The 27,739-nt window shown below is 39.6% G+C and overlaps 1 protein-coding gene and 1 pseudogene across 2 annotated transcripts in view; one reads left to right on the top strand and one right to left on the bottom strand.

Annotated features, from left to right (window-relative positions):
• LOC311181540 (olfactory receptor-like protein OLF4) overlaps positions 1-22,366 on the top strand; it is a gene marked incomplete at both ends in the record, with an annotated part of 34,788 nt that extends 12,422 nt beyond the window's left edge. The window contains 2 exons of the mRNA XM_084249994.1: positions 4,412-4,970; positions 21,977-22,366. Of these exons, the coding sequence (XP_084106120.1) occupies positions 4,412-4,970; positions 21,977-22,366 (949 nt within the window). The remainder of the gene's footprint in view (positions 1-4,411; positions 4,971-21,976) is intronic.
• LOC311180567 (transmembrane protein 11, mitochondrial-like) lies at positions 11,421-12,006 on the bottom strand (annotated as a pseudogene). The gene has a single exon. The product of its transcript is annotated as a transmembrane protein 11, mitochondrial-like (transcript).
• Positions 22,367-27,739: the final 5,373 nt, after the last annotated feature.

Here is a 27,739-nt window from a genome sequence, read left to right as displayed (position 1 = left end):
TTCCTTCCTTCCTCAGTCTCCTCTGCAGCCTCTTCTCTTCCTCCTCAGCTCCACCCTCCATTTGGGTGGGGCAAGGAACCTGGAACCTCCCCCTTTCCGGGGGACCACCCTGTTACAGTTGCACTAGGAGTTTCCTCTGGAATGAGGATGGGGACAGCCAGAATAGGTGTAGCACAAGACAGGTTCACAACACTGTCTCGACCAGTTGATAGAGATATCACTGCAGTGGCCAAATCTGTTCAAGACCTGCAAGATCAGGTTGATTCCTTACCCACAGTGGTTCTCCAAAACTGTAGGGGCCTAGGCTTGAGAACAGCCACCCATGGAGACCTATGCCTCTACCTTAATGAAGAATGTTCTTTCTAGGCCAATAATTCAGGTGGGGTTAACGAAACTCTTGACCAGCTCCAGGGTAGATTCTGCACTTGAGAAAAGGACCAGGACAGACCTTCCTGGTGGGCTGGACTATCACACTCCTGCCCTGGCTCACCCTGCTTCTGGGACCACTAGCCTCCATTGTCCTGCTCCTGATTTTTGGTCCCTGTCACTTTAATTAGCCACTCACTTCATTGAGTGAGTCTATAAAAGGAAAAAAAAAGGCAAATATTGTTCATAAATGAACAATGATGTAAAAGATATATAAAAAATAAAAAATTATTATTTTTATATTTAAAAAATATCTTCAGATGCTATTTAGACAGTATCAGCCTGTAAACACATTCCCTAGTGATACTCCCAAGTACAAAATAGGGGTATCAAAAGGTGGGAGATGATTTAGAAAATGCAGACTATCCTGCTGAAGTCGGGACTGAACCTATAAACTAGCAGTTTTAGGGAAAAGGCTGATACCTCTGGCCAGGCCACATGCTTGATACATGCTTTCCCAGCTGATTGTACCCCTTGCTTTAAGTCTATAAATACCCTCTAACTTAATTACTCATGGCTCAGACTTGGGAGAAGGAAGAACTCCCCTCCTCTTCTCTGAGTGTTGCTTGGCTGCTTCTTTTTTTTTTAAGATTTATTTATTTATACAAGAACTGGGGTACAGGCCAGATGCACAGGAAGGTGAGAGGATTCACCAGATACAGAGTGGGAAGCCAAACAGGCAGATTGACTGACATACACTGCTGAGGGGAGCAGTGGGCAAGACTGGAGAGGTCTGCTTTGCCATGTGGGATTCTCTTCAACCAGCCAGGATAGAACCAGTGCTGCAGAGGCTGCAGACAGATTCACAGTGTGCCGCTCAACTGCCTGCGCCACAAGGGAGGCCCTGTTTGGCTCTTGATAGAGATGCTGCCCCAACAACAACTGGGCTATGGTGGAACAGGAGGAGATAACACCACTACTGCTACCTGCTGAGTTCTGGTTACAAGTGGATATATACTTTAGTGTATAATGGAAGAGACTCATGTGAAGAAGCTGGACTTGGACTGGGACCAGGAACGTGGGGGACATGGAAGGAAATGCTTGAAAATGATGTGTATATGAGAGACTCATAAGCAGCATGATAATGGCAGTCGCTGTCTTGATTTTGATTTTGCTCCTTTTGTCCCACACTTGCCTGGTCCCTCTGTACCTTTCCTATGTGTAACTACCAGAAGGTGCCTTAGATTTTGGCAAGGTTTTGGTCCTCAGCAGCCTTGTTTTTGGCAACCTGTTGGGCTGGACATGTATACATGAGGAATTTGTTAACTTTGGGTGCCTGATTTGTAAACTATATTCTTTCCCTATCTTCTATCTATTGCACATTAATTGCATTAAAGTCCTTTTCCGTTAAAGGTATGTGTACTAGAGTATGTTTTGACTTAACATCATGGACGGTGGAACCTATTTAGAGCAGGCAGGTTTGGGGTTCACTGGGTGCACCTCTTCCTGACCTGTACAGAAGTAGGGTGAGTGCTGGTATGGATGGGTTTTCTCTCCTAGCTATTGAGAGTTGAGAAGAATAAAATTGTTTGGGGTTGCGGAAGTCTCTGGCCTGTGGAATGTAGTTGTTCAGCAACAGCCCATCAAACACTGGTATCCCCAAGTGGAAAACAAACATCTTGTTGAGAACCAATGCCGAATGTGAGTACTGACAGTATCCTCACAGAACTGCAATTAAGGACCATCACTTGATGGATTTAACTTTGGGAAAAAGACTAAACCCCACCAAGAACCCTGTCTGTAATGGAGAATAGAGTTCGTAAATATACTTTCTCATGGAATGGATGAACATCCATTAAATTATATCATTAATTAAATCAAAGATACCCTAGTGGATAAAATGAGCTACAGAATATATAATTGATAAACACTCTGATTATGGACTATATTATAGCTATTAATGTGACAGAAGAATGAAGCTCCTAATAATTTTAGCAAAGGGTCAAGAAGCCCATGAGTTCAGTACCCTGTTCTATCATCACAAGGTCCCAGGTTGACAGCAATTGCCTGCATATGAAGGATGACAGAAAGTGTCTGCATACCAGGAGTTATGTTCCCCACATGAGCCAAAGCTTTGAAATGAGGAACCTAATCCAGACCAAATTCTCATTCTTGAACTTGGTTAGAAAATTTAAATCTAAAATCAGATAATGTACTACAAATTTGGAAATCAGAAAAGGAGGCAAGTTCATAGGGGAGTAAAAAAATAGAACTTGATTTCTAACCTGAACTCTTGGGAACAGGGAAGCCTTCCATTTCTGTCCAGAAGAATTCTCCACAGGGGAATTGTGGGCATAGATTTTGGAGTAATGAGAAAATGTGACTAATGAGCAAATACAGTTGTAAACACATCATTTGACTCCTGGCATATATAAACTTGGGCTGGAAGGGGCATGCTTTTGTTGTGTGTATGTGGTTGTGTGGAATCCTATTCCTGCTTAGGAGACAGATGGGTCACACCTTCTGGCTGTCTCATCTGGGTACAAAGCGCAGGTCTTTATCACTTCCATCCAACAAGGAAATCAGATCTCCACAGGAGACCCTGTCAGAGACCCAGTACAGGTGAGCCCAGCAACTCGCTTGACCCTCAGCAGAGAGAACTGAGCCCAGATATAGTCATTTAACATCGTTGCAATTTACCTAATGTTGCAATTATCTTCATCCAAAGGCAAGAGATCACTGTGTGTGTGTTCATTTGTTTGATTATATAATGAAGGTAATTATTTCAATGTCTGTGTAATATTTCAGGGTGGAATAGATGTTAATCAGTGCTTATGTTATTAAATTTTTATTATCACTAAATTGTTATTATAGCAATGTTCAGAAAATATGTAGATATTAAGTTCAAAGAGAGGTCCTAAGTGGGCAACTTTGTCCTCCAGAGACACAGAAATGTCCACAGACATTACAGGCTCACAGCAAGGGCAGGAGGGACCAGGATGCTCCAAACATCTTACAATGCACTGGACAGACTTCACCACAGAAAGACCTGCCCAAATATCACTTGTACTGACACCCAGAAACACAGCCCATTTTCTCATGGGTGTACAACTTGTAAGATAACTTTCCTAAACAGATCATAAAAGCACTACTATATCTTACTTGGGCAAACATTTGTTTCATTCTGTTATAATTTTTGCTGGGTATCAAGGAAGTATAATCAGGGTAGAGAAGGCCACCATGCCCAGTCTCCGAGGGACAACTAGATTATTCAATCTTTTCCTTTTATTCACTTCTTTTCCCTTCTATCCCCCCCTCCCACTCCTCCGCATTATCCTCTTTTTCTCCTCTCTTGCTTCTCCTTCCCCCCATTCAGGAAGATGTCTTTTGTTTTACTGATATTTTCTTTTGCTGTGCAGATGGCTTCACATTTTTTTAACTTGAATATTTGAAGCAAGCATCAACTTCAGGGACTGTGCACTGGCTGTTCTCTCTGCTAGGCATGCATGATGCCACATAACCTTGAGTCTCCCTCCCCTCTCTCACCTGAGGTCTTTGTTCAAATGTGACATGTCCACAGGTATCCAGGCCTTATCTAAATAACCAAGAAAAACCAAACCCTCTATTCAATATCTATTTTATAATTGGCTTCCTATTCTTGGTTACAACAGTTACCATCTAAAATGTTATGCAATTTTATTGTTTACTGATGTATTCCTTTTCCACCATTTAATTGGAAGTTTGTATTACAATGCCTTAGGTCATTGCCTAGAAAGTGCCTACATTTTATTGATACAAGTTAGCATACAATTTATTGATCTATCTCTGAAATAAAGAATTTGTTATTAATTAAAACTGTATAATGCATGATCCTACAAGTTAAAAAAATTACTGGGCAAAAAATTCTGTATCAAAGGTGTCACTGAGGAGTCCAAAAGGAAATCATACAGAGAATATTATAATTAACTTCTTAAACAAAGATAAATGGAGGCATTTCAAGATGGTTAGTAATATAAGTTTTTGTTATTTCCCTTTTTCCTGGAAGTTACTTGTACTACATGAAACCTGTCAATGATACACAAATTTCAGAATTTCTTTTGCTGAGATTTTCAGAGGAAGCAGAACAGCAGACCCTCATATTAGGACTATTTCTTACCATGTACCTCATCACTGTGGTTGGAAACCTGCTCATCCTGGCTGTCAGCTCTGACTCCCACCTCCAGACGCCCATGTACTTCTTCCTCTCCAACCTGTCCTTTGGTGACATCTGTTTCACCACTACCACCATCCCTAAGATGCTGGTGAATATACAGACACACAGCAAAGTCATTACCTACAAAGGTTGCATCACCCAGGTGTATTTTTACATATTGTTTGCAGCATTGGATGTCTTCCTCCTGACCTTGATGGCCTATGACCGCTTTGTGGCCATATGCCACCCATTGCACTACTTGGTCATCATGAACTCCCACCTGTGTGGAATGCTGGTTCTGGTGATCTGGATCATCAGTGTTGTCTGTTCCTTAATACAAACCTTAATGTTGTTACGGCTGTCCTTCTGTACAAATGTGGAAATCCCACATTTTTTATGTGAACTCAATCAGGTGATCAAACTGGCCTGTTCTGACACCTTTCTCAACAACATGATAATATATTTTGAAGCTATATTACTTGGTGGTGGTTCCCTCTTTGGTATCCTTTACTCTTACTCTAAGATAGTTTCCTCCATATGTACAACCTCAGGGCAAGTACAAAGCATTTTCCACCTGTGCATCTCACCTCTCAGTTGTATCCTTTTTACTGCACAGGCCTGGGAGTGTGCCTTAGCTCTGCTGCTCCCCAGAGCTCTCACTCAAGTACAGTAGCCTCGGTGATGTACAGTGTGGTCACACCCATGCTGAACCCCTTCATCTACAGTCTGAGGAACAAAGGCATAAAGAAGGCCCTGACAACATTCATTGTAATGAAAACTACAAAAATATAATTGTCCCAGGGCTGAAGAAGCACCCATAATTTTAGACATTGGAGACTAATAGTCAGAATTGGACTTCATTGATCAAACAAAGGAATGGAACTTGCTCTTTTTTTCACATCATCAATTTCCTCTTGAACCTCAACTTTTCTATTTTCTTTATGTAACTCACTTTATTAAATTTTCTGCTCTTTTTGATATTTAACACCTTTTCCCTTTGTGGTCTTCCTACTTTCCCAAATTTATTCCAATCTTAAACCAGAAAAAATTAGATATTACCATTCACTTAATGAGACAGCATGGATTTCTATGAATAATGTCTCCCAATATCATATAACATACCAAAAACTTTTTTTGTTTGTTGTAATTAAAAGTTATCAAATTCTGCTATCATATTCCTGTTGCAAACAAATTATACCTGATGACCAAGAAAACTTATAGAAGTTCAAAACATAGGAAGTACAATAACAAAGCTGTTCACTTTTGAGTACATCACCCTTCTCTCTTCACTCTTTAACCATCCTCCTGACAACAAAGATGGTAACATACAGTGGGCTCCATAGCACACTAGATTTTATTCTCCTCCTTAGGATCCTGTTCTCCTTCAGCTCAGTGTATGCCCAAGCCTCCTTTACTTCAATCCAACATGATTACACACATTTGAGTCTTCACCAAAACTCATTGTAATACATATATTGACCTAATTTGACCTTAGAATCACAGGTAATATTCAACATGATAAAACAAAATTTAAATCACATATTGCATTGCAAAATATTTCCATTTCATGTGGTACATCTACTTTTGCAAATATGGAGGATTCATGTCTGTGTGTAAGGGAGTTAATAGTGATGGGAATTAAAAAAATATGTTATTTCATTAATGTCATGTTCCTCCTTGAAATCTTCTGATGCTGCTAAATCTAGGACTCCTTCGCTAGCTCTAAAAAACAACTCCCTTCTTCATATTTTTTTTTCCTTTTTTAAAAGATTTATTTGTTTATACAAGAATCGCTATACAGGCCAGATGTGTGGGAGGGTAAGAGGATTCATCAGAGACATCCGGGAACAGAACAGGCAGGCAGACTGAAATAGACTGCTGAGGGGAGCATCGGATGAGACAGGAGAAATTTGCCATGCCATGTGGGTATATCTCTGGCCGGCCAGGATGGAATCACACTGTAGAGGCTGTGGACGACTTCACATCACTGTGCTCAACCACCTGTGCCTTCAGGGAATCTCCCTCTTCATATTTTTTTCATAAGAATGGGTTAATGTTATTATCATTACCATACTTTATATATATATATATGTTATAAATAGTATTCTATCATCTTTTCTAGGATTTATTTTATTTATTTATACATACAAGAAATGGAGTATAGGCAGACGTTTGGGGAGAGAGAAGGTTCACCAGCAACAGAGTGGGGAACAGAACAGGCAGATCTACTGAGGGAGATACACTGCTGAGCTTAGTAGCAGGTGAGACAGGAGAGGTCTGCTGAACCATGTGGGTTCACTCCCTGGCTGGGCATCCAACTCATGTTGCAATGGCTGGCATTAGCCTGATATCACTGAGATATTAACCCCTGTGTCACCAGGGAGGCTTGTAGTCTATCATTCTTATGTTGAAAGGATGACTATGAGAGAAATTGAATTCCCGTCTGGTCTTAGAATCAGGGCTGCCAGTTTTCCTGCAAAAACACCACTCCTAGAAATTAACTGCATATAAAAACACCTGGAAATTAACTGCATATAATTTTGAAGTACAGTCATATGAAATAAGTATAACAACAAATGCTGAAAAAAATAACCCAGCAAAGATTATTATAACTCTCTTCACATCTGTTTATTTTGACTGCAGTATCAGTTAGCTAGTATTAACAGGCCATCCTACATGTAAGTGAGTTAATATCTGGCCTTCAGGACCAAGAAGAGAGTGTGATGAACTCTCTGACCCAGGTGGGCTCTGCAGGGCTCCACAGGCAGCTTGCGTCTCTATATTGTGCTTCTGAGGCGCGTCCAGGGTGATGCCTGTGTCAGGGGATCTCTCCAGGGAATATATGCTCAATTCACCATATTTGTGTATCTACTCTCATCTTCTATTTTTGCAGAAAAAATAGTATCAAATGTGAATTACTTTCATTTATTTCTATGATTCCTATTTCCCATCTGATATTTCCCTTTGTTCTCAAGTAGAAGTGATAGCTCTCACCACTGCTCACTTTGAACCAGTCACTGTCCATGTATCATACTCTGATCCAGGCACCTTAGAATTTTTCTCCTTCTAAGTAATTTATTAGCATATATGTGAATACTATAATTTGCACATATTTAAAATGTACTGTTTGATGAATAGAAGAAGCCAGACACAGTTAGAGTACATGTTTTATATTTCCATTTGTGCCTAATTCAACAATGTGTGTGATAAGACTTAATGTTATTTTTGTGAACTTTTAAAAATGTATGCTCCTATACCTCAAATTCCTTATTTCTAAAGGTAATATGGGATAAGAAATATCACTTTTGATAAATGTTGCAAACAATAGGAATTGGGTGGGTATATTTTGTTAAATACATAAATAAATGTTTACGGTGGAAGTTTTTTTTTTTTTTTAAAGATTTATTTATTTATTTATACAAGCACTGGGTACAGTCAGAAGCGCGGGAGGGTGAGCGAATTCACCAGAGCCAGAGCAGGGAGCAGAACAGGCAGAAGGACCGAAGTACACTGCTGAGGGGAGCAGCGGGCGGCAGGAGAGGTCTGCGCGCCATGTGGGACCCGCACCTGGAGGCCTGGGATCGATTGGGTGCTGCAGAGGCTGCGGGCAGCTTCTCAACCCAGTGCTCAACCGCTGCACCACCGGGGAGGCCCTATGGTTGAAGTTTTATGTATGTAGATGTGTATACTTATTTGCATATTTTTTATTTTGAATAAACAAACACAGATATATGTATACAACAGACTCATATAATCACATATATTTTTTAAATATTTATTTATTTATGCATACAAGAACTGGGGTAGAAGCCAGAGGTGCAAGGGGTGGAGGATTCACCAGAGACAGAGTGGGGAACAGAACAGGCAGACTGAATGAAATACACTGTTGAGAGGAGCAGTGGGCGAGACAAGAGAGGTTTGCTGTGCCATATGGGTAGCTTCCTGGCCAGCTGGGGATTGAACTCCTGCTACAGAGGCTGCAGATAATCTGCTTCATAGTAATGTACTTAACATCTTCCACCACCAGGAAGAACCTATAATTTCATATTTTATGTTGAAAAGAAACTCAAGAAAAAGAGTATAGAACTGAAAAGAATGATTTTATTACATACAATTAAAAGTATATAGAAATTTAAACACAAGGACATGTGGTGAGCAGTGGACATAGATTGTTTTTTAAAGATTTATTTATTTATTTGTTTGTTTGTTTGTCTGTTTGTTTATACAAGCACTGGGTACAGTCAGAAGTGTGGGAGGGAGAGAGGATTCACCAGAGCCAGAGTAAAGAGCAGAACAGGCAAACTGACGAAATACACTGCTGAGGGGGCAGCAGGCAAAACAGGAGAGGTCTGCGTGCCATTGGGACCCTTGCCGGCGGCTGGGGATCGAACCAGCATTGCAGAGGCTGCAGGCAGCTTCGCAGCCCAGTGCTCAACCACTGCACCACCAGGGAAGGCCCTGGACATAGATTTAAAGGATGGTTAAATTTTTCATCTTAATGTCTTATCGTAGTCAATCTTTTTTTTTCCTTATTTATTTATATATTTTGTTATATTTATTGAGTTAATATTGATCTATATCATGGCATATGTCTTAGGGGTATAGGTTTACACTTGAACAATTGTATTGCTATTTCACCATACTCAACAACACAGCCCTAGAAATCCTCTCTTAGACCCCAGTCTCCCCTATTGCACCCAGTCCACCACATCCCCCTTTGGGATCCTCACTCATAGTTCAAGAAACTCTTTCCCCTGCTGTTTTCACTCTTCCCCTCCCTCTCCTCTCCTGGATACACCAGATCTATGGTTAGCTTTTAAGACTTTCTTTATCTGACCTTCTTTGGGTCTCTATATTTCACATAGAAGGAAAACCATCCGGTATCTATCTTTCTCCTTCAGACTTATTTCACGTAGCATAATCCCTTCAGCTCCATTTATGTTGTCACAAATGTCTGAGTTTATATTTTTAGTCACTGTGTACATGCCATATCTTAGTCCATTCATCTGTTTTGTCACACTGAATATTTTTCCCGATCTTGGCTACTGTAAATAGTTCTACAATAAACATAGCAGTGTAGATACCAGCTTGATTTAGTGTTTTTAATGTTCTTTGGGTAGATTCCTAAGAGTAGAACTGCTGGGTCAAATGACACATACATTTTTAGTGACTTGAGGATATTCAACACAGTTAAACATAGTGTCAGGAGCAGTATACATCCTACCAACAGTGTAGTAGTCTTCTTTTTCCCCTCACCCTCTCCAACACTTGTTGATTTTGGTGTTTTTATTATGGTCATTCTCACACTTCTGAGATGGTATCTCATTGTGCTTTTGTTCTGCATTTCCCTGATACTAAGTGATGATGAACATATTTTCATATGTCTCTTGGCCAACTGCATGTCTTCTTTGGAGGAGTGCCTACATAGCTCTTCTGTCCATTTTATGATTGGGTTACATGTTTAGTATATAAGCTCTCTGTAGATCTCTGATATCAGTCCCTTGTCAAATTTACAATGTGCTCCTATTTTTCTTAGGTTGCCTCTTAATTTTGGTTGCTGTCTTGTGTGCTATATTGAAGGCTTTTAGTTTGACGAAGTCCTAGTTTTCTATATTCTCCTCTATATTCCTTCTCCCTTAAGGTTCTGAAATTTAAATTATGGAGTTTTTTCCCTGTATTTTTATATGTATTCTATGGTTTCAGATCTCATATCTAAGTCTTTCATCCATTATGAGTTGATTTTCATGTATGGCATGAGACAGTTCTCTAATGTTATTCTTTTGCTTGTTGAAGTCTAGTTATTCCAACACGGTTTACTAAGGAGGTTTTCTTTGTTCCATTGTGTACACTCCACAACTTGACTGTGGATTACTTGCCCATGAATATATAGTTTATTGTTGGACATTCAGTTCTATTCCAGTGATCTATGTGTCACTTTTGTTCTACTACTGTGCTGTTTTAAGTATTGTGTCTTCATGGTACTGTTTGATGTTCAGAATTATGATACCTCCAGGGCCTCCCTGGTGGCGCAGCGGGTTGAGTGCAGTGCTGTGAAGCTGTCTGCAACCTCCACAGTGCTGAGTCTATTCCCAGCCAGCCAGGGAGAATGGCAGATGGCGCGGCAGACCTTTCCTGTCTCTCCCGCTGCTCCCCTCAGCAGTGCTTTTGGTTAATCTGCCTGTTCTGCTCGCCACTCTTTCTGGTGAATCCTCTCACCCTCCCACAACTCTGGCCTGTACCCCAGCTCTTTTATGAATAAAAATAAATCTTAAAAAAAATGATACCTCCATTGTTCCCCTTTTTTAGTTAAGAGAACTTTGACTATTTAGGGATGTTTGTGTTTCCATATGAGTTTCAGTAATAAAATAATCTATATTTTAAAGAATGCCATTGAGATTTAATTGGGATTAGATTGAATCCATCAATTACATTTGCTGAGATGGAGATTTTGACAATGTTGATTCATTTTTGAAAATCTCAAAATTTTAATGGTCAATAGCTTCTGGTTGCCTCTGAATGGTACAATTAAACAATATATTTAAAGAACCCCCCCCCCACCAAGCATGATCGTGCAACCTCAGTAGAGCTGAGTCCATTTAGGTTACACTGCCCAGTCAGACTTCAACATCTCAGACCCATGTGGGTTACAAAAAAACATATCTTAGTGTAATGAGTTGAAAAGACCCTGGATGCACTCACAATCTGTGATTATTTTTTTTTAAATAACACCTTCCCAAGCTGGGAGGACTCAGCACCTTCAAAGGTTCTGCTTACCCATGGAGGAAAATGTTACTAGGTCAATCTGAATACTCTGTTCTCTGTCATGGCTGGGTTGTTTGCTTCTCTCCCTGTTCTGCTGAAATCATAGGGAGCAGAGTTCATAAATTTTCTTTACACAGTACAACAGAATGGCCAGTGCTATCCTGTAGTGCAGTCTCTTTCTGTGCGAGTCATTCTTCAGGACCAGCACCACTAGAGTGGTAGAAGTAAGTATGTGCAGGGGTAAGCAAGCAGGGCAGTTTACAGGCATCTGACTCCGCCTGGTATTTGCAGTAAGGGTTGAACTGTCAGGAAATGCCATAGAGGATGCAGCAAGCCAGGCTCAATATGCAAGCAGGCAGGGAGGTGTAGTGGGAATAATATAAGGGCAGTGCCAATGGGGCATAGAGGCAGCCAGAACCCACCAGCATGGTGATCTTGTGCAAGCAGTTGCCCACAGTGATCCAGCAGCCAGGAAGTTTCACTGCTGATGCAGATGAGCTGGATGACGACATACTTATACTGGGCTTCCAGGGCCTGCTCCAGCTCCTGTTCAAACTGGTACAGGATGTTCTCCCATTGTAGATCTCATGTACCATGTACCAGTCTGTGACCAATAGTGTCAACCTGTCTTGAGTGCTGCCACTGCTGCTGCCTGGGCCAAGATGCCTCCTTCCCCAAGTGACCATCTTGGAGACACTCTGCTCGCAAAATAAATAAATAAATAAAAATTCTTCCAAATTCTTCCTTTCTATGAGCAGAGATAATTTCCATTTGTTAGGTTTTCTCCTATTTTTTTTTTTTAGCAATTTTAATAGATATATTGGTGAGAGCTAAGTGGAGAGGCTGACAATGGCAGCCTTTATCTTCATTTTGATTTTTTAAATTTTTATTCCTGACTTGTCTGGCCCCTGTGTCCCTACCCAATGGGTCCTCACCAGAAGGTGTCTTCTACTTGTGGGAAGATTTTGGGCTTTAGTGGCTCAGTTTTGGTCTAAGTGCAAATGTTGTGTGCACATATGTGTGTTTGAACACATTTTTCCTTCAACAGGCACCACAAAGGTATATGCACAGAGTGTATACAGGTGTATACAGGTGTATGTATGTATGCACACAGAGGTGCTTTTCTGATTTCTTTTTTCATGTTGAACTTAACCTGTGAGAAGGGTGAAGATGACAGAAAAAAAAAAGGAGTGAATGTTTGGATTCATATGTAATAAAATAATGTAGAGATACAAAAAATTAAAGTGGAATGAGTGACCACTATTTTTACAATGGGCTGCTTTTCTAATCTTAATGCCTCAGGGGCATTATTGTTAATCATGTTTACAGTTATGGACTGAAGAGTCCATTATACCACATAATGGTATAAACTATCTCAAATTTGAATTAAAATTTCAGTTCTATGGTTATAGGGCAATCCTGATATAAAATGGGTTGCTTGACTGTGGGTCCTCACCTGCACACTTAAAGGGGACTTTAACTGCAGGCACACACAAAAGGTAATCAAAGGTTTATTTACAAGGAAAGGGGAAATGAGGAAATGAATAACTCAGGGAGAAAAAGAGGGAGATAAATTCATAAAATTTCCTACCTGTTCCACTGACCTGGAATTCCAAATCATCCACAGAGACAAAGTGCTGCCTGGTCATGAGAGAGTGAGAGCCACTCACATGGCTGGTTAAATACACAAACAGAGAAAATGGCTGCTTAACTCTGCGCTCAGATCCTTGCAACTATCCCTTTGGTAATCATGGGATTTGTAATTCCCAGTGTTTTTTTTTTAAAACATTTATTTATTTATGCATACAAGAGCTGGGATACAGGCACAGATGTGGAGGCATGAGAGGATTCACCAGAGACAGAGCAGGTAACAGAACAGGCAGATTGACTGAAATACATTGCTGAGGGGAGCAGCAGGGAAGGCAGGAGAGGTCTGCCTCGCAATGTGTGTTGCTCCCTGCCTGGCCAGATATTGAACTTGTGCTGCAGAGGCTGCAGATTGCTTCATACTGTGGTGCTTAAACCCTTGCACCACCAGGGAGGCCCCAGCAGTTCCAGGTGTTTTATTGGAGTGGGGTGGTGTCCACAAAACTTGTATAGAGTTTTCACAGGACATCCTTTCCCCCTAACACTACCAAGTTTAGGTTTTCAGTATGAAATATCCATACCCAAGGAAACCTGATACATCAATAGAGAGGCTTAAAATAAAGCTCAATATATTTTACTTTATATTTTCAATTGTTACTGACTTGTCCATCATTAACATAACTATGAATTGGCAAGAACAACCTCACATGTCCATATCTGTCCACACTTCATTCACTCTCCATTAAAATTCAATGAGAATGTTCTACAACTGTCCCTCACCTGTCACTTCTTCACTCTCTCCATGCCTTCTGATGACTACTTTCCTTATCACAGAATCTAAGAAGCCTTCAAGAGTGAATAGTGGGCCTCCCTGGTGGTGCAGGCAGTTGAGCACAGCGCTGTGGAGCTCTCCACAGCCTCTACAATGAAGGTTCCGTACCTGTTGGCCTCGGAGGAACCCACATGGCAAGCAGACCTCTCCTGCCTCACCTGCTGCTCCCCTCAGCAGTGTATTTCATCAGTCAGCCTGTTCTGTTCCCTTCTCTGTCTCTGGTGAATCGTCTCACCATACTGCACATCTGGACTGTACCCCAGTTCTTGTACAAATCTTGTATAAATCTTTAAAAATAATAAAAAAAACAGTGAATGGTGATGATGGTGGGGGAAAGACTGTGACAAGTGGGAGCCCAGATGCCTTTCAAGTCTTGGGGGGGCACAGTGCTGATAAAGCTCTACCATTCTTTCTCTTCTATCATCCCAAACTCTTCTCCATGCCTGCAACGTGCTTCCCAATCCCCATCTCAATGTCATGGCACTTGGAGGTTGGCAGAAGATTTCCTTCTCGCTGCAGGAGAAAAGCATGGGGTGTGAATTGCCCTACTGTCACTAACACTAACCAGATACATGCTGAGACTGAGCCTTTTATCTGGTTGCAGGCAGGAAGCACTGTATTGTTTCACACCCATAGCTGAAGCCCCTTGTACGAGTCTGGGTGCACCATAGCATATGTTTTCCCCAAAACGGTCTGCTGTGTCTAAGACTCTCCTCACCTCTCCCTACTTGGAAACATACTGAGTAACAGAGCAGCCTCCTTAGGGAGAGACGTGAGTGGGTCAATCCAGCCTTGCTGCCAATGAACTGTGGAGATTTGTGAGTCAGGATGGCTTTTATAGTTGTGCTTGAAGGAGAATTTACAGGTAGACCTGAGATTTTTTTTTGCCTCTCTTCAACATTAAAAGGAAAATTATGATTACTAGATAATTATGGATTATCTTTGCTTTTTATGCAGTAAATTGTGTTTACTTGAGAGTTTATTAGATCTGTTGCTGGGTTAGATGACTCAGGAAGCCTTTGAATCATTGTTCTTACTATCTGCATTTGGTAGGACTTATATTCACATAGACAATGTAGTCTAGTTCTCTCTCTCACCAGCTATGCAAATAGGAATCGGAGTTTATGTTTTTCTTATTGGAGGTCAACTATGAAAATTTGGTGAGAACTTAACAGATTTCAACTGGTTCAATAACAAGCAAATCAAGGGCCTCCCTAGTGGCACAGGCCATTGAGCACAGTGCTATGAAGCTATCCACAGCCTCTGCAGCACAGGTTCCATCCCAGTAGGCCAGGGAGATACTCACATGGCGCTGCAGACCTCTCCTGTCTCTCCCATTGCTCCCCTCAGCAGTGTATTTCATTCATTCTGCCTGTTCTGTTCCCCACTTTGTCTCTGGTGAATTCTCTCACCCTCCTGCACATCTGGCCTGTACCCTGGTTCTCGTATGTATGAATAAATAAATCTTTTTTAAAAATGACAAGCAAATCAGGTGAAAAATTAATATAGCATTGATTGGTTGAGTTTCAATCCTATGCAGCAGAATTGAAAACTTGGAATGGAGTTGACACAAAACCAGAAAATGTTAGTTGGGGATAGAAATGATTAGCACAGTGTAGTGGAAATGTGGCTTTTACCTGGGCAGAGGAAAAGACAAGTACCTCAGGGATGGCGAGGTCAGGAGAGTTTTACTTCACATGCATGTGGACCCAGACCCAGAAAGTTCCTGTTATATCTGAGCCTTGACTAAAGACAGAGTGTTCTTTTTATACATTATTGTTACATTTTGTAAGGGCAGGAATGAACACAGTGCAGGTTTTCTGATCCAGCAGACGGGGGAAGGAGGAGTCAGAGTCCTCAGTGGTTTTTTGCAGGTCTTTTATTGGGATTTACCTGGTACACGGCAGGTCGGGGTGCTAGGAGGCTGGGAGGTTGGCAGTCCTCCCAGCTCCCAGCAAATCTTCACTATATCTGGGCTCTGGAGTTGTCTGCTTCTGCTTCTTTGCTTCTCTCTCGGCTTCTCTTTGGCTTCTGCTCCTGCTGGCGTCCCCGTGATGCCGCCCTTAAAAAGCACAATCTTAGCCCAGGTGAATCCCATCTACCTATGCCCAACCCTATTCCAGGTACCCGCCATCAGGCATGTGTTCAGGACCGCAAGGATCCATCATCTATCCTGATGGCGGGAGGGCAGAAAAGCCTGACATTTTTCCTTACCCTACACATTTGTAGATTGCTTTACAATAGGCACAATCATTTGATGCAGGGCTTCACAAGGACAGTGTAGTTTGGGAGTGCTAAGGGGGATGTAACTATCCGGAGACGGCCTTGATGTGACAGACCAGCTTGACCAGTTATCTGCAACTTTGTTTAGATAGGAGTACTGAGACCTGGCCAGGAATTTCTGAAGGAAAGATTGGCAAGTAAGCACACTTGTTAATTACTCCTGCATTGGAATATTAATTGCACCTGGACAGGTGCTTGTTCTCAGGGGACTTTTACAACCATTTGCTTAGAGGTTTCTCTGCCTGTTCAGTAGTTAAATCAGTTATAGAAGTGAAAAATCCTCAGGGCCAATGCTACAGCTTGTGTCAGATTGCTCTAAAAAGTATCTGGAGGTGCACAGCAGAAGTGGGGATAGGGAGAAAGAGGACCATTGTAGATTTCACTGGTTCCTACAAATCAGCCTACTCACAGTCTAGAAGTAATTAACTTAACATTAGATAATTAATTCCACAAAGGAATGAGCCCCTCCCCAAAACAAGACCACTGTGTCAGAACGATTCTGCACTGGTAAGATGCAGCTTTCCTGTCCATCTGTGACTACACAGGTGACTCACTTTTCCCTTCTTTCCCTAATAAAACTTTTTTTTTTTGTAACCTTGCTTCCTTGTGTCATGCAAAGGTCTTTGTTCCACTGAAAGGGGAACTCTGAAAATTTTCCAGAGGTAACTCAAAGACCCTGCTCACATTTCCAACACCACATCAAATAATATCCATATGAAGAGTTAATTGAGCATTAATTACTTGAGCTTCATCCCTCATGGTGTGTGGCAGGCCAACTTTGTTTCAACTGGTTTCCAGAGATGCATGTGTTTGAACATGCCTGGGCATACGTTGGGGGTAATGTTTAACAGCTTCCCAGACCTGGTTTAGTTACTCATTCTCCAATAATCTCAATATGTTTCATATTCATTCTCATTTCTTCCTTTTGATGGAAATATTTCCTCTAAAAATAAACAATGATCAGCTAGGAAAGTCCATGTCCCTGGGATGTATATATTACAGGATTTCATGTGTTAATCTTACCTTCTTGTTTAAATACTAGTACTCTTATGCCATCTGCTTAATCATTCATTGCTAGAAAACTCATTTACAAAGTTTTGGGGTTGAGATGAACACATATTTTGGGACTTTTACAGGGCCTGCTACAGTTTTCTTTCCATGATGTTATTGATGAGAAAATGTATTATTGAGCAAATGAATATAATAAACTGGCAGAACTTCCAGACCAGGTGCAATGAACACTCCAATGCAGGCATAATCAACAAGTTTGCTTACATACAGCTCTCTCCCTTTAAAGATTCATGGCCAGGGCCTCAGCACTCCTATCTAAGCAAAGGTGCATTTCAAAAGGATTGAGTAGCAGTCAAGCTGGTCTGTGTCTCCAAGGCCATCTCCTGATGTCTGCATCTTTTCCCCTTTGCCTGTCCTCCCCTTCCTTGTCTGGGGACTTTGCAGCAAATGGTGTGCCAGCTGAATAACAATGCTATCAATGCAAGAAATATGAAGACAGTTATTTATAAAAGGAACCCTATGTCTTTAAACCCTTATTCAGACCTTACAGGGCTACCCAGGTCTGGGACTTCATGCATGAGTAATAAAACTCTTCCTGACTTCACCATTCCTGAAGTACTGCTTGTTCTTCCTCTGCCTTGGTGAAAGGCCAGAATTTCTACAACAGCATTAATTTTTGTCACTCAAGGACTGTTATCTAAAAGAAAATAAACAAAGAATCTCTCACTGATGTGAGCAAATACACTCTTTGTTCAAAATTACATGCAAAATGGATTTTGTATAGGAGGCCTGAAGCTATAGGAGGCCTGACTCTGACACAGGAGCATAGACTTACTATTCAAAGAGTGGTCCACAGATCAGGAATTGCAGCACTGACATCATCAGGAACTTACTAGAAATTCTGGAATGCTCGAGATGTTAAAATCCCTGGCTTGCAGGATCTGATGCCACAGATCATGCATTTGAAGTAGGGTCATTTCTGGTCTACGTAGTTTTTTTTTTTCACCTTTTTTTAAGATTTATTTATTTATTTTTATTTATATAAGCACTGGGTACAGTCAGAAGTGCGGGAGGGGGAGAGAATTCACCAGAGCCAGAGCGGGGAACAGAACAGGCCAACTGGCGAAATACACTGCTGAGGGGAGCAGCAGGCATAGCAGGAGAGGTCTGTCGCACCAACTGGGACCCTCGCTGGTGGCCAGGGATTTAACTGGCTCTGCAGAGGCTGCAGGCAGCTTCGCAGCCCAGCGCTCAACTGCTGGGCCACCAGGGGAGGCCCTCACCTTCTAACTCTTGAGAGTTGTGACACAATAAAAGAGTTTGTGGTCTGGGGATCCAGTGTCTTGTGGATTGTAGGTGTTCAGCAGCTGCCAATAAAACACTGTCAAATATCCCCACAGGAAACACTGATTTCTCGTTGAGAAGCACTGGCTAAAATTTAAGTCCTAGAAGTATCCTCACAGAACTGCAATTACGGGCCTTTACTTTGATGCATTTAACTTTGGGCAGATGACTAAATCACTCCAGGACCCCAGTCTGCTATAGAGGATAGAGTACTTCATAGGGAATGTACTTCACAGGGAATGCATGTTCTTAAAAATTAAATCACAGAGTCCTTATACAATTCTATGCCTGGTTATAGTAGACAAATCAACCTATGTAGTATGTAATTGATAAAAACTATAATGCGGGACTAAATTATAGCTATTTTTTTCCCCCTTAAATGTTTTTTTTTTTTATAAATTTTATTGTTATATTCCCCATACAATTGCAGCCCCCCCATTCTGACCCCAATCCCTCCCCTCCCGCCCCTGCCCCCCTAAAAGTGTCTCTGGTTCATAGTTTTTTGTTGATTTTGATTTTCACTTTCTTATAGTTATTCATTTTCCTGGTCCCTTATTTAAGTTTTCTAGATTCCTGCTATAAGTGAGACCATCCGGTATTTTTCTTTTTCTTTCTGGCTTATTTCGCTGAGCATGATCCCTTCCAGCGCCATCCATGTTGCTGCAAATTGCATGTGTTTATCTTTTTTGAATGCTGAGTAATATTCCATGGTATATATGTACCACATCTTCTTGATCCAGTCATCTATTTTTGGGCATTTGGGTTGTTTCCAAAGATTAATGTGACAGAAGTAAGAAGTTTCTTATCTTTTAAGCATGGGCCATGATGATTATGAGATCAGTGGAGTGTTCTATTATCACAAGAGCTCGGGTTTATATCTTGTTGAGAAGCATGACAGCAACTGTCTGAATACGAGGAGTAATGTTGCCAGCATGAACCAAAGCTTTGAAGACAAGAGGGACCTAATCCAGACACATTCCTGAGTTTGGACTTGGTTAGAAAATTTTAACCCAGAAGAGAGAAAATGCACTAGGAAATTAAGAGATCTAAAAAAAAGGCAATTTCATAAAGGAATGAAAAAAATGGAATTTATTTGATTTATAACCTGACCTTTTGGGAATATTGAAACCTCCTATTGCTGTCCAGAACAAATTTCCACAGGAAAACTGTGGGCTAGATATTGGAATAACAAGAGGAAATGTGACTAATGAGCAGAACAGAGAGAGCTTTTTAAACACAAGTGTCGATTCCCAAAATATATAACCTTGGGCTGGAAGGGGCATGCTTTTTGTGTGTGTGTGTGTTTATGTTGAGTGCCAATTCAGGCTAGGGGACAGATGATTCACTACTCCCTGCTGTCTCATCTGGGTACAGACCTCGGTCTCCATCACTTTCATCCAATAAGGAATTCAGATCTCCACACAAGACCCTCACAGAGATCAGTCCAGGTGAACCCAGCAATCCAGTTGACTCTTAGGAGAGATAAATGAGGCCAAGAACACTTACCTGTTGTCATCTAAGAAATACCTGTTTTTTTTTTAATTTGCTTGATTAAATACTTCAATGGCTGTGTAATATTTCACAGTTTGAAAACAATGTTGAACGCTTTTTATATCATTAAATTGTTATTATAGCAATATTCAGAAAATATGTGGATATTAAGTTCAAAGTGAGGTTCTAAGTGGGCAATTTTGTCCTCCAGAGACACAGAAATGTCCACAGACATCACAGGCTCACAGCAAAGACACGGGGAGATCTGGATGCACCAAATATCTTACAGTGCATAGGACAGACCACCACAGAAAGACCTGCCCAAATCTCACTAATGCTGACACCCAGAAACTGGCCCATTTTCTTTTGGGTGTAGAATATGTAAGGTATTCATCATAAATAGATCATAAAAATATCACTATTTCTTAACTTGACAATTTGTTTTTATTCTTTATCCTTTTGTTTTGTATCAGGGAAGTATAATCAGGGTTGAAAAGTCCAGCAGACCCCAGTCTCTGAGGAACCACCTAGATTATTAAAATGTTTTTCCTCTTTTTTCATTTAATTTTTGCTCTTCCACTCTCATCCTCTTTTTCAATCTCCGCTCATCTTCTCCCATTTCTCCCCCTCCTCCCCCTCCTGTTTCTCTCTCTCCCATTCCCCCCATTAAGTAGTATTTTTTGTTTTATTGATGGTTTCTTTTGCTGTGCAGATGATTTCACTTTTTTTGACTTGAGTATTTGAAACAACCATCTTTCAGGTATTTGCCCTGGCTGTTCCCTCTGTTGGACACACACCCCAACATAAACTTGCATCCCCCTTCTCTCTCTGACCTGAGGTCTTTGCTCAAATGTGGCATATCTGCAGGTCAACAAATCTTATCTAAATACCCAAGAAAAAGTAAATCCCCTATTCACTTTTTTTTTTATATTTGGCTTCCTACTCTTCATATCACGTGTCAACTTGTAGAATGTTACATAATTATATTGTGTGCTTGTACATTCTTTCTACACCATTGAATTGGAATTTTGTTTTACAACGCCCTAAACTCATTGCCTAGATAGAGCTTAAATCACAGTCAGCATTCAATTTGTATTGCAGATATAAAATAATCTATTAGTAAAACCGTATAGCACAAGATCCACAGGGGGAAAAATTTTTTTTTTTTGTTAAATACCAATTTATTTCACTGAATAAGGTATTTTACATTTGTTATTAAAGTATTACAAGTTATTAAAGTAATTTACAAAAATACAAGAACAAAAAATAAATCTAGTGACAGAAAGAGTATGTATGTTAAAATACTCAGAACGCCTGTGAGAATCTGTGAGATGGGTTAAAGAAAAAGCTGGACTTGGATTCAGTACTCTTTTCCTATCACTACCTTCCAAGCCAGAAAGCTCTAGTGCTGTTGTATGTGGAAAAAAGTTGCCTCTGAAAATCTCAGGAGAAGAAATTCTGAAATGTGTATATCATTGACTGTTTTCAGGTAGTGCAAGTGATTTGCAGGAAAAAAGAAAATAACAAGACTTACTTTCACAAACTTATGCTATTAACCTATGAAATGCCTCCATTTATATTTTTTGTAAGAACTTTATTATAATGTGTATGGTTTCCTTTTGGGGATCCTCAGCCCCTCAAATTAGGGCTTTTCCTCACCATATACCTGATCACTGTGTTTGGAAACCTGCTCATCATCCTGACCGTCAGCTCAGACTTCCACCGCCAGACACCCATGTACTTCTTCCTCTCCAACCTGTCCTTTGCTGACATGTTTCACCTCCACCACCATCCCGAAGATGTTGGTCAACATCCAGACAGAAAGCAAAGCCATAACCAACAAAGGATGCATCACCCAGGTACACTTTTTCATACTGTTTACTGGGTTGGACACCTGTCTCTCCACTGTAATGGCCTGTGACAACTTTGGGGCCATCTGCCACCCCCTGCACTACATGGTCATCATGAAGCCCTGGCTGTGTGGGCTGCTGGTTCCAGTCTCCTGGATCATCAGCGGTCTTTGTTTCTTAATACAAAGCTTAATATTATTACAGCTGTCCTTCTGTACAAATTTGGAAATCCCACATTTTTTCTGTGAACTCAATCAGATTGTCAAACAGGCATGTTACTACAACTTTCTCAATAATGTGGTGATATATTTTGTGTCTGTCTTACTGGGTGGTCATTCCCTCTTTGGTATCCTTTTCTCTTACTCTAAGATAGTTTCCTCCATATGTAGAATCTCATCATCTCAGGGCAAGTATAAAGCATTTTCCACCTGTGCATCTCACCTCTCAGTTGTCTCCTTATCTTATTGTACAAGCATTGGAGTGTACCTTAGCTCTGCTGCTCCCCAAAGCTCACAATCAAGTGCAATAGCCTCAGTGATGTACAATTTGGTAACACCCATGCTGAACCCCTTCATCTACAATCTGAGGAACAAAGATATAAAGGGTGCCCTGACAACATTCATTCTAAAGAAAACTACAAAAAGATAATTGTCCTCAAGCTCAAGAATTTGAGACACTAGAGACAAATAATCAGAAATTGGATTTAATTGACTAAGTAAGAAGTAGAACTTGCTTTTTATTTTGCATCACAGAATTTCCTCTTGGACTACAATTTCTCTTATTCAATTTATATAACTCAATTTATTTAACTTTTTGTTCTTTCTGATCTCTAACATCTTTTCCTTTGTGGTTTTCCTACTTGCCCAAATTTATTGCAATCTTAAATCAGAAAAAAATTGATATTCCTGTTCACTTAATGAAGCAATGTGGATTTTTGGAATAATTTTTCTCAGATGACATCTATCATAACATTTTTTTTTCTTGTATGTTGGGAGAGACACCACACAGTGAGCAGAAGGGCCTTGACCTGAGTCCCTAAAGCATGTGAAAACACATGCGTCTCGGAGGAAAACCTCTGAGTGACAGGACCTGGTGTTGAGTGCCCGGAAAGTGACCTCCGTGGAGTCAGGCCTCTACATCTCCACAGTCTTAGAATAACAGAAATAATGAGTGAACTTCCCAAGCTCTAGCTAGGTGGCGATAAGATTATGTGTGTGAGAACTAATCACCTGGTACCCTACTGTCTGAAGTAAATAGATAATAGTAAGAAAGAAGACTAATCATTTATACATGTTATCATTATATGGTATGCTTTGATGTTACACCTGCTGCAATTAAAATAGTATATAATGAGCACTAAGAAAATAAAGATTTACTGCATGTTGGGCATTATAGTCCCCCATGTCTAATTTCCTTCACTGTCATGTCCTAGGTCCAGGACTCACTAGAAGTCCACAAGTGGCGCCCAAATTTTGGACCTGAAGGTGATACCTCCCACCGAGAGTGACGAGGTGATGAAGGCAGCAGGTGACAGTTTACATAAGGTGGTGAGTAAACAAGGGGGAAAATAACAGAATGGGGTATTCTTCTCATCTTTCTACTTTTGCTTCTTTGTTGAAATATTTATTGGCTGAATACGGGGCAAAAGTCCCACTCTCTCAAATTCTTGACAGTTTATATGTTGTTACTGAATATGATCTTTGGTTTCCTGATACTGGCACTTTTGATACTGAAACATGGGACCAGGTCCTAGAGACAATGGTCCGGAAACATAAGTAGGGGGCTGTTTTGGTTCAAACGGCACAGGAATCTTTGCATAAGTATGACCTTGATGATGACACTTTAGCTAAGACAGCTCAAGCTGTTCTGCAATCTTTAGAAGATTGTGATGATGATGTTCCTTTACAAAAACCCAATCTGAGGAAACTGAATTGACAAAAACGTATGTTGCTATTATGGAAAATTATATTGAACTAGACCTTAGAGACAAAGGATGGGACTTAAAAAAGAAACAAATGGAGGACGGGTTGTTAAATATAAAGACTAGAAAACAAATAAAATATAATGTTACATGATCTTAAAAATGGAGGAAAAAATGCTTCAAGCTTTTCCTGTTAATTATTTCGGGAGGAGGCTAGGTTTCCCCCCACTAGAGTTTTGTCATTTGTTCCTTTTAAGAAAAAAAATTAAAAAAAAGTACTTCTAAATAATAGTATTCAAAGTTAATTCACAATTGTTAAAGTTATAGCAAATGGTTAAATTTGACTATATGAGACTATATGACTATAATATGACTAAAAGGTTTCTATTAAAATAGTGTAAACCCACTGTAGTGGACAGGTGGGGGCTGCCGCTGGTCTCAACAAGCAACTGCCTGGACCTTTTCTCTGGTGTTGAGATTACTGGCAGGTCTCTACTGCCTTCTTATTGTGAGGGACCGGATTCTCCTTTTGTCTACCTTAACAAACTATTTTGGTTCATTTTAGGAAAAAAAAGATTTTATTTCCCTGTGTTTTTCTGATTTAAAAGTCTACATTGTTTAAGGTTAAAAACTGCTGAGTTACTTTGGACTTGCAAACAAACTATACAAAATGCTTATTGGTCGAATAAAAGCTTTTACACTTACTTATTAGACCTGTGAAAGGTTAAGTTTCATGTTAAAACTAATTAACCTGGTAAAATATAAAGTAATAATACAGACATTTTTGAGCTAAATTCTAAACCTCAAATATTGATAAAAGCCTAAAAACAAGCAGACTGTAAAAATTTACCTCTTCTCCTGTTCTCAAGATAACAGAGTTCTTTTATGTTTTAAAATGTGCCATTTCTCATTAAGATAAAGTGTTTTCACATGCCTTAGGGACTCAGGTCAAGGCCCTTCTGCTCACTGCACGGGGCCTCTCCCAACAGTTGTAATTAAAAGTCATCAAGTTCTGATACTCCTACGGCAAACAAGCTGCACCTGATGATCAAGGACGTTTATATAATTTTATAGAAGAGGAAGTAATATAACAAAGCTTTTCAGTTTTGGGTGTGTCATCTTTTGTGTTCCTACATTAAACACTTTTCCTGACAACAAAGATGTTAATAGGCAGTGGGCTACCTAGCACATAATGTTTTATTCTCTTCCTTAGTATCCTGTTCTTCTTCAGCTCAGTGTATGCAAAGCCTTCCTTATTCAAGCTAACACGATTATCACACATACTATTTTTCACAAAGAGATATATTTTAATAATTACAATGACTTAATATGACCTTATAATCACAGATAATCGTCAATCGATAAAACAAAATTGCAATCATATATTATATTACAATGCAAAATGTTTCCATATCATGCTGTACATCTACTTCTTCAAATATGGAGGAATAAGTTGGATAAAAGTGATGGGAATTGAAAAAATATGTTACTGAGTAATTGTCATGTCTGTAATTGAAACCTTTTGATGTTGCTAAAAGTAGGACTGCTTTCTTAGCTCTAAAGGAAACAATTCCCCCCTTCTCATTTTTTCATAAAAAAACTGATGATGAGTTAGTTATTATCATTATCATATGCCATATATCACAATTATATATGGTATTCTATCATCTTTTTTGATGAAAGGATAGCTATGAGAACTTAAATTCCTGTCTTCCATGCAATCAGGGTCACTAGTTTTTCTACAAAACATCACTTCTCTCAGTTACCAGGAAATTAATGGCATATAATTTTTAAATACAGTTTTCTGAAACTAATATAACAACAAATGACAAGAAAAAAACCAAACCAGTGCAGTTTATTATAACTCCCCTCACTTCTATTCACTTTGACTATAGTATCAGCTATTACAGACAGGCCATCCTATGTGTAAGTGAGTTACTATCAGACCTTGAGGACCAGGAAGAGTGTGTGATGAACTGCTCTCCTCCAGTTGGGCTCTGCAGGGCTCCAGAGGCAGCTACATTGTGCTTCTGAGGCTCGTCCAGCGTGATGCCTGTGCCAGGGGGTCTTCCCGGGAAGATACACCATATTTATGTGTATTCTGCTCTCATCTTCTATTTTTGCAGAAAATAGTATCAAATGTGAATTTCTTTCATTTCTTTCTGTGATTCCTATTTCATATCTGATATTTCCCTTTGTTCTCAAGTAGAAGAATCACTCACATGTGCATTGTGTTATACTCTGATCCAGGCACCTTAAAACTTTTTTCCTTTTAAGTAATTTATTAGACCATACGAAAATAGCACATGTTGCATATATTTAAGGTATACTTTTTGATGAATTGAAGACAAAACTGCAGTACATATTGCATACTTCCATTTGGTCTAAATGAAGAAATTGTGCAGTAAGATTTAACAGCAATTTTGTGAACTTTTAAAAAAGTGTTCCACACAACCTCAATTTCCTTATTTCTGAAATAATGTGGGTCAGGAAATATCATTTTAGATGACTGTTGTAAGAATTAAATGAAATTTGTTGACATATTTTGCTGAAAACAAAATTAAATGTTTAAAGTATTTTGTACATATACGTGTATATTTATTCACAAATAATTTTATAGAAACATACACAGATACATGTTCAGAATAGCCCTTATAATCTCAAATTTATGCTGAAATGAAACTTGAGGGAAAGCCAGAGAACAGAAACAAAAAGAATGAATGTTGAATTAACATGTAATTAAACAAATGTAGAAATTTAACACAAATACATAAAGCAAATGGTGAGCATATGTTTATAGGATGCATTACTTTTTCATTTTAATGCTGTACAGGTGTTAAAGCCATTTCCCCTTATTTATTTAGTTTATTTATTTATTTATTTATTTATTTATTTTTAGTTATATTTATTGAAATCATGTTGACTTACACCACAATATAGATCTTAGGAGTATAGGTTTTAACCTCAACAAATGCATGATATTTCACCATACTGACCACCAAGCCCCAGGAGTCCTTCATTAGACCAGCTCCCCTATCTGTTCCAGCCACACCACATCTCCCTTCTGGAGCCTCATTCGTAGTTCAATGTGCATTTCCCCCTTCTGTTTTCACCCCTTCTTCTCCCTCACCCCTTCTGAATGTCCCAGATCTGTGGTCAGCTTTCAAGATTTTGTTTGTCTGACTTTTTGTTTGGGTCTCTATATTCCACATATACTTGAAACTGTCAGGTATTTATCCTAATCCTTTTGACTTATTTTGAATCATTCCTTTGGCTCCATGTATTTTGTTAGAAATGTCATGAGTTTATATTTTTTAATCATTGAGTTCATACCATATCTTTGTCCATTCATCTGTTTTGGGACTTTGATTTTGTTTCCATATCTTAGCTATTGAATATATCCTACAATAAACATAGGAGTTCAGTTTCCCTTTTGATTTAGTGTTGTTTATGTTCTTTGGATAGATTCTAGGAGTAAAATTGATGGGTTGAAGGCGCATCCTATTTTAGTGTTTTTGAGGAACTTCTGCACAGTTAAACATAGTGTCTGGACCAGTGTACATTTCACCAGAAGTGTAACAGTTTCCTTTTTCCCCACACCTTCTCCAGCACTTGATGATTTTGGTGTTTTTATCATGGTCATTATCACAAGTATGAGATGATATTTTGTGTTTTTGCTCTGCATTTCCCTGATGGTAAGAGATGATGAACACATTTTCATAATCCTATAGACCAACTGCATGTCTTCTTGGAGGAGTGTCTACTGAGCTTTTCTGTCAATTTTATGATTAGGTTACATGTTTAGTATGTAAGCTCTCTGTAGATCTCTGTTATCAGTTCCTTGTCAGATTTGTCATGTGCAAACAGGTTCTCCCATTCAGTAGGTTGTCTCTTCATTTCGGTTACTGTCTTATGTGTGCACAGAAGAATTTTGCTTGATGGAGCCCCAGTTTTTTATATTTTCCTTTGTATTCCTTGCTGCTTGAAAGATATTTCTGGCATTTGTGTGTGGAGTGTTTCTCTTCTGTTTATTTTATAATTTATGGTTTCAGATGTAACATCTATGTTATTTTTCCATTTTGAGTTGGTTTTCATGAATG

The sequence above is a fragment of the Talpa europaea genome (assembly GCF_964194135.1).
Source record: "Talpa europaea genome assembly, chromosome: 12".
NCBI classification, from domain to species: Eukaryota; Metazoa; Chordata; class Mammalia; order Eulipotyphla; family Talpidae; genus Talpa; species Talpa europaea.
This window is presented reverse-complemented; position numbering and strand designations above follow the sequence as displayed.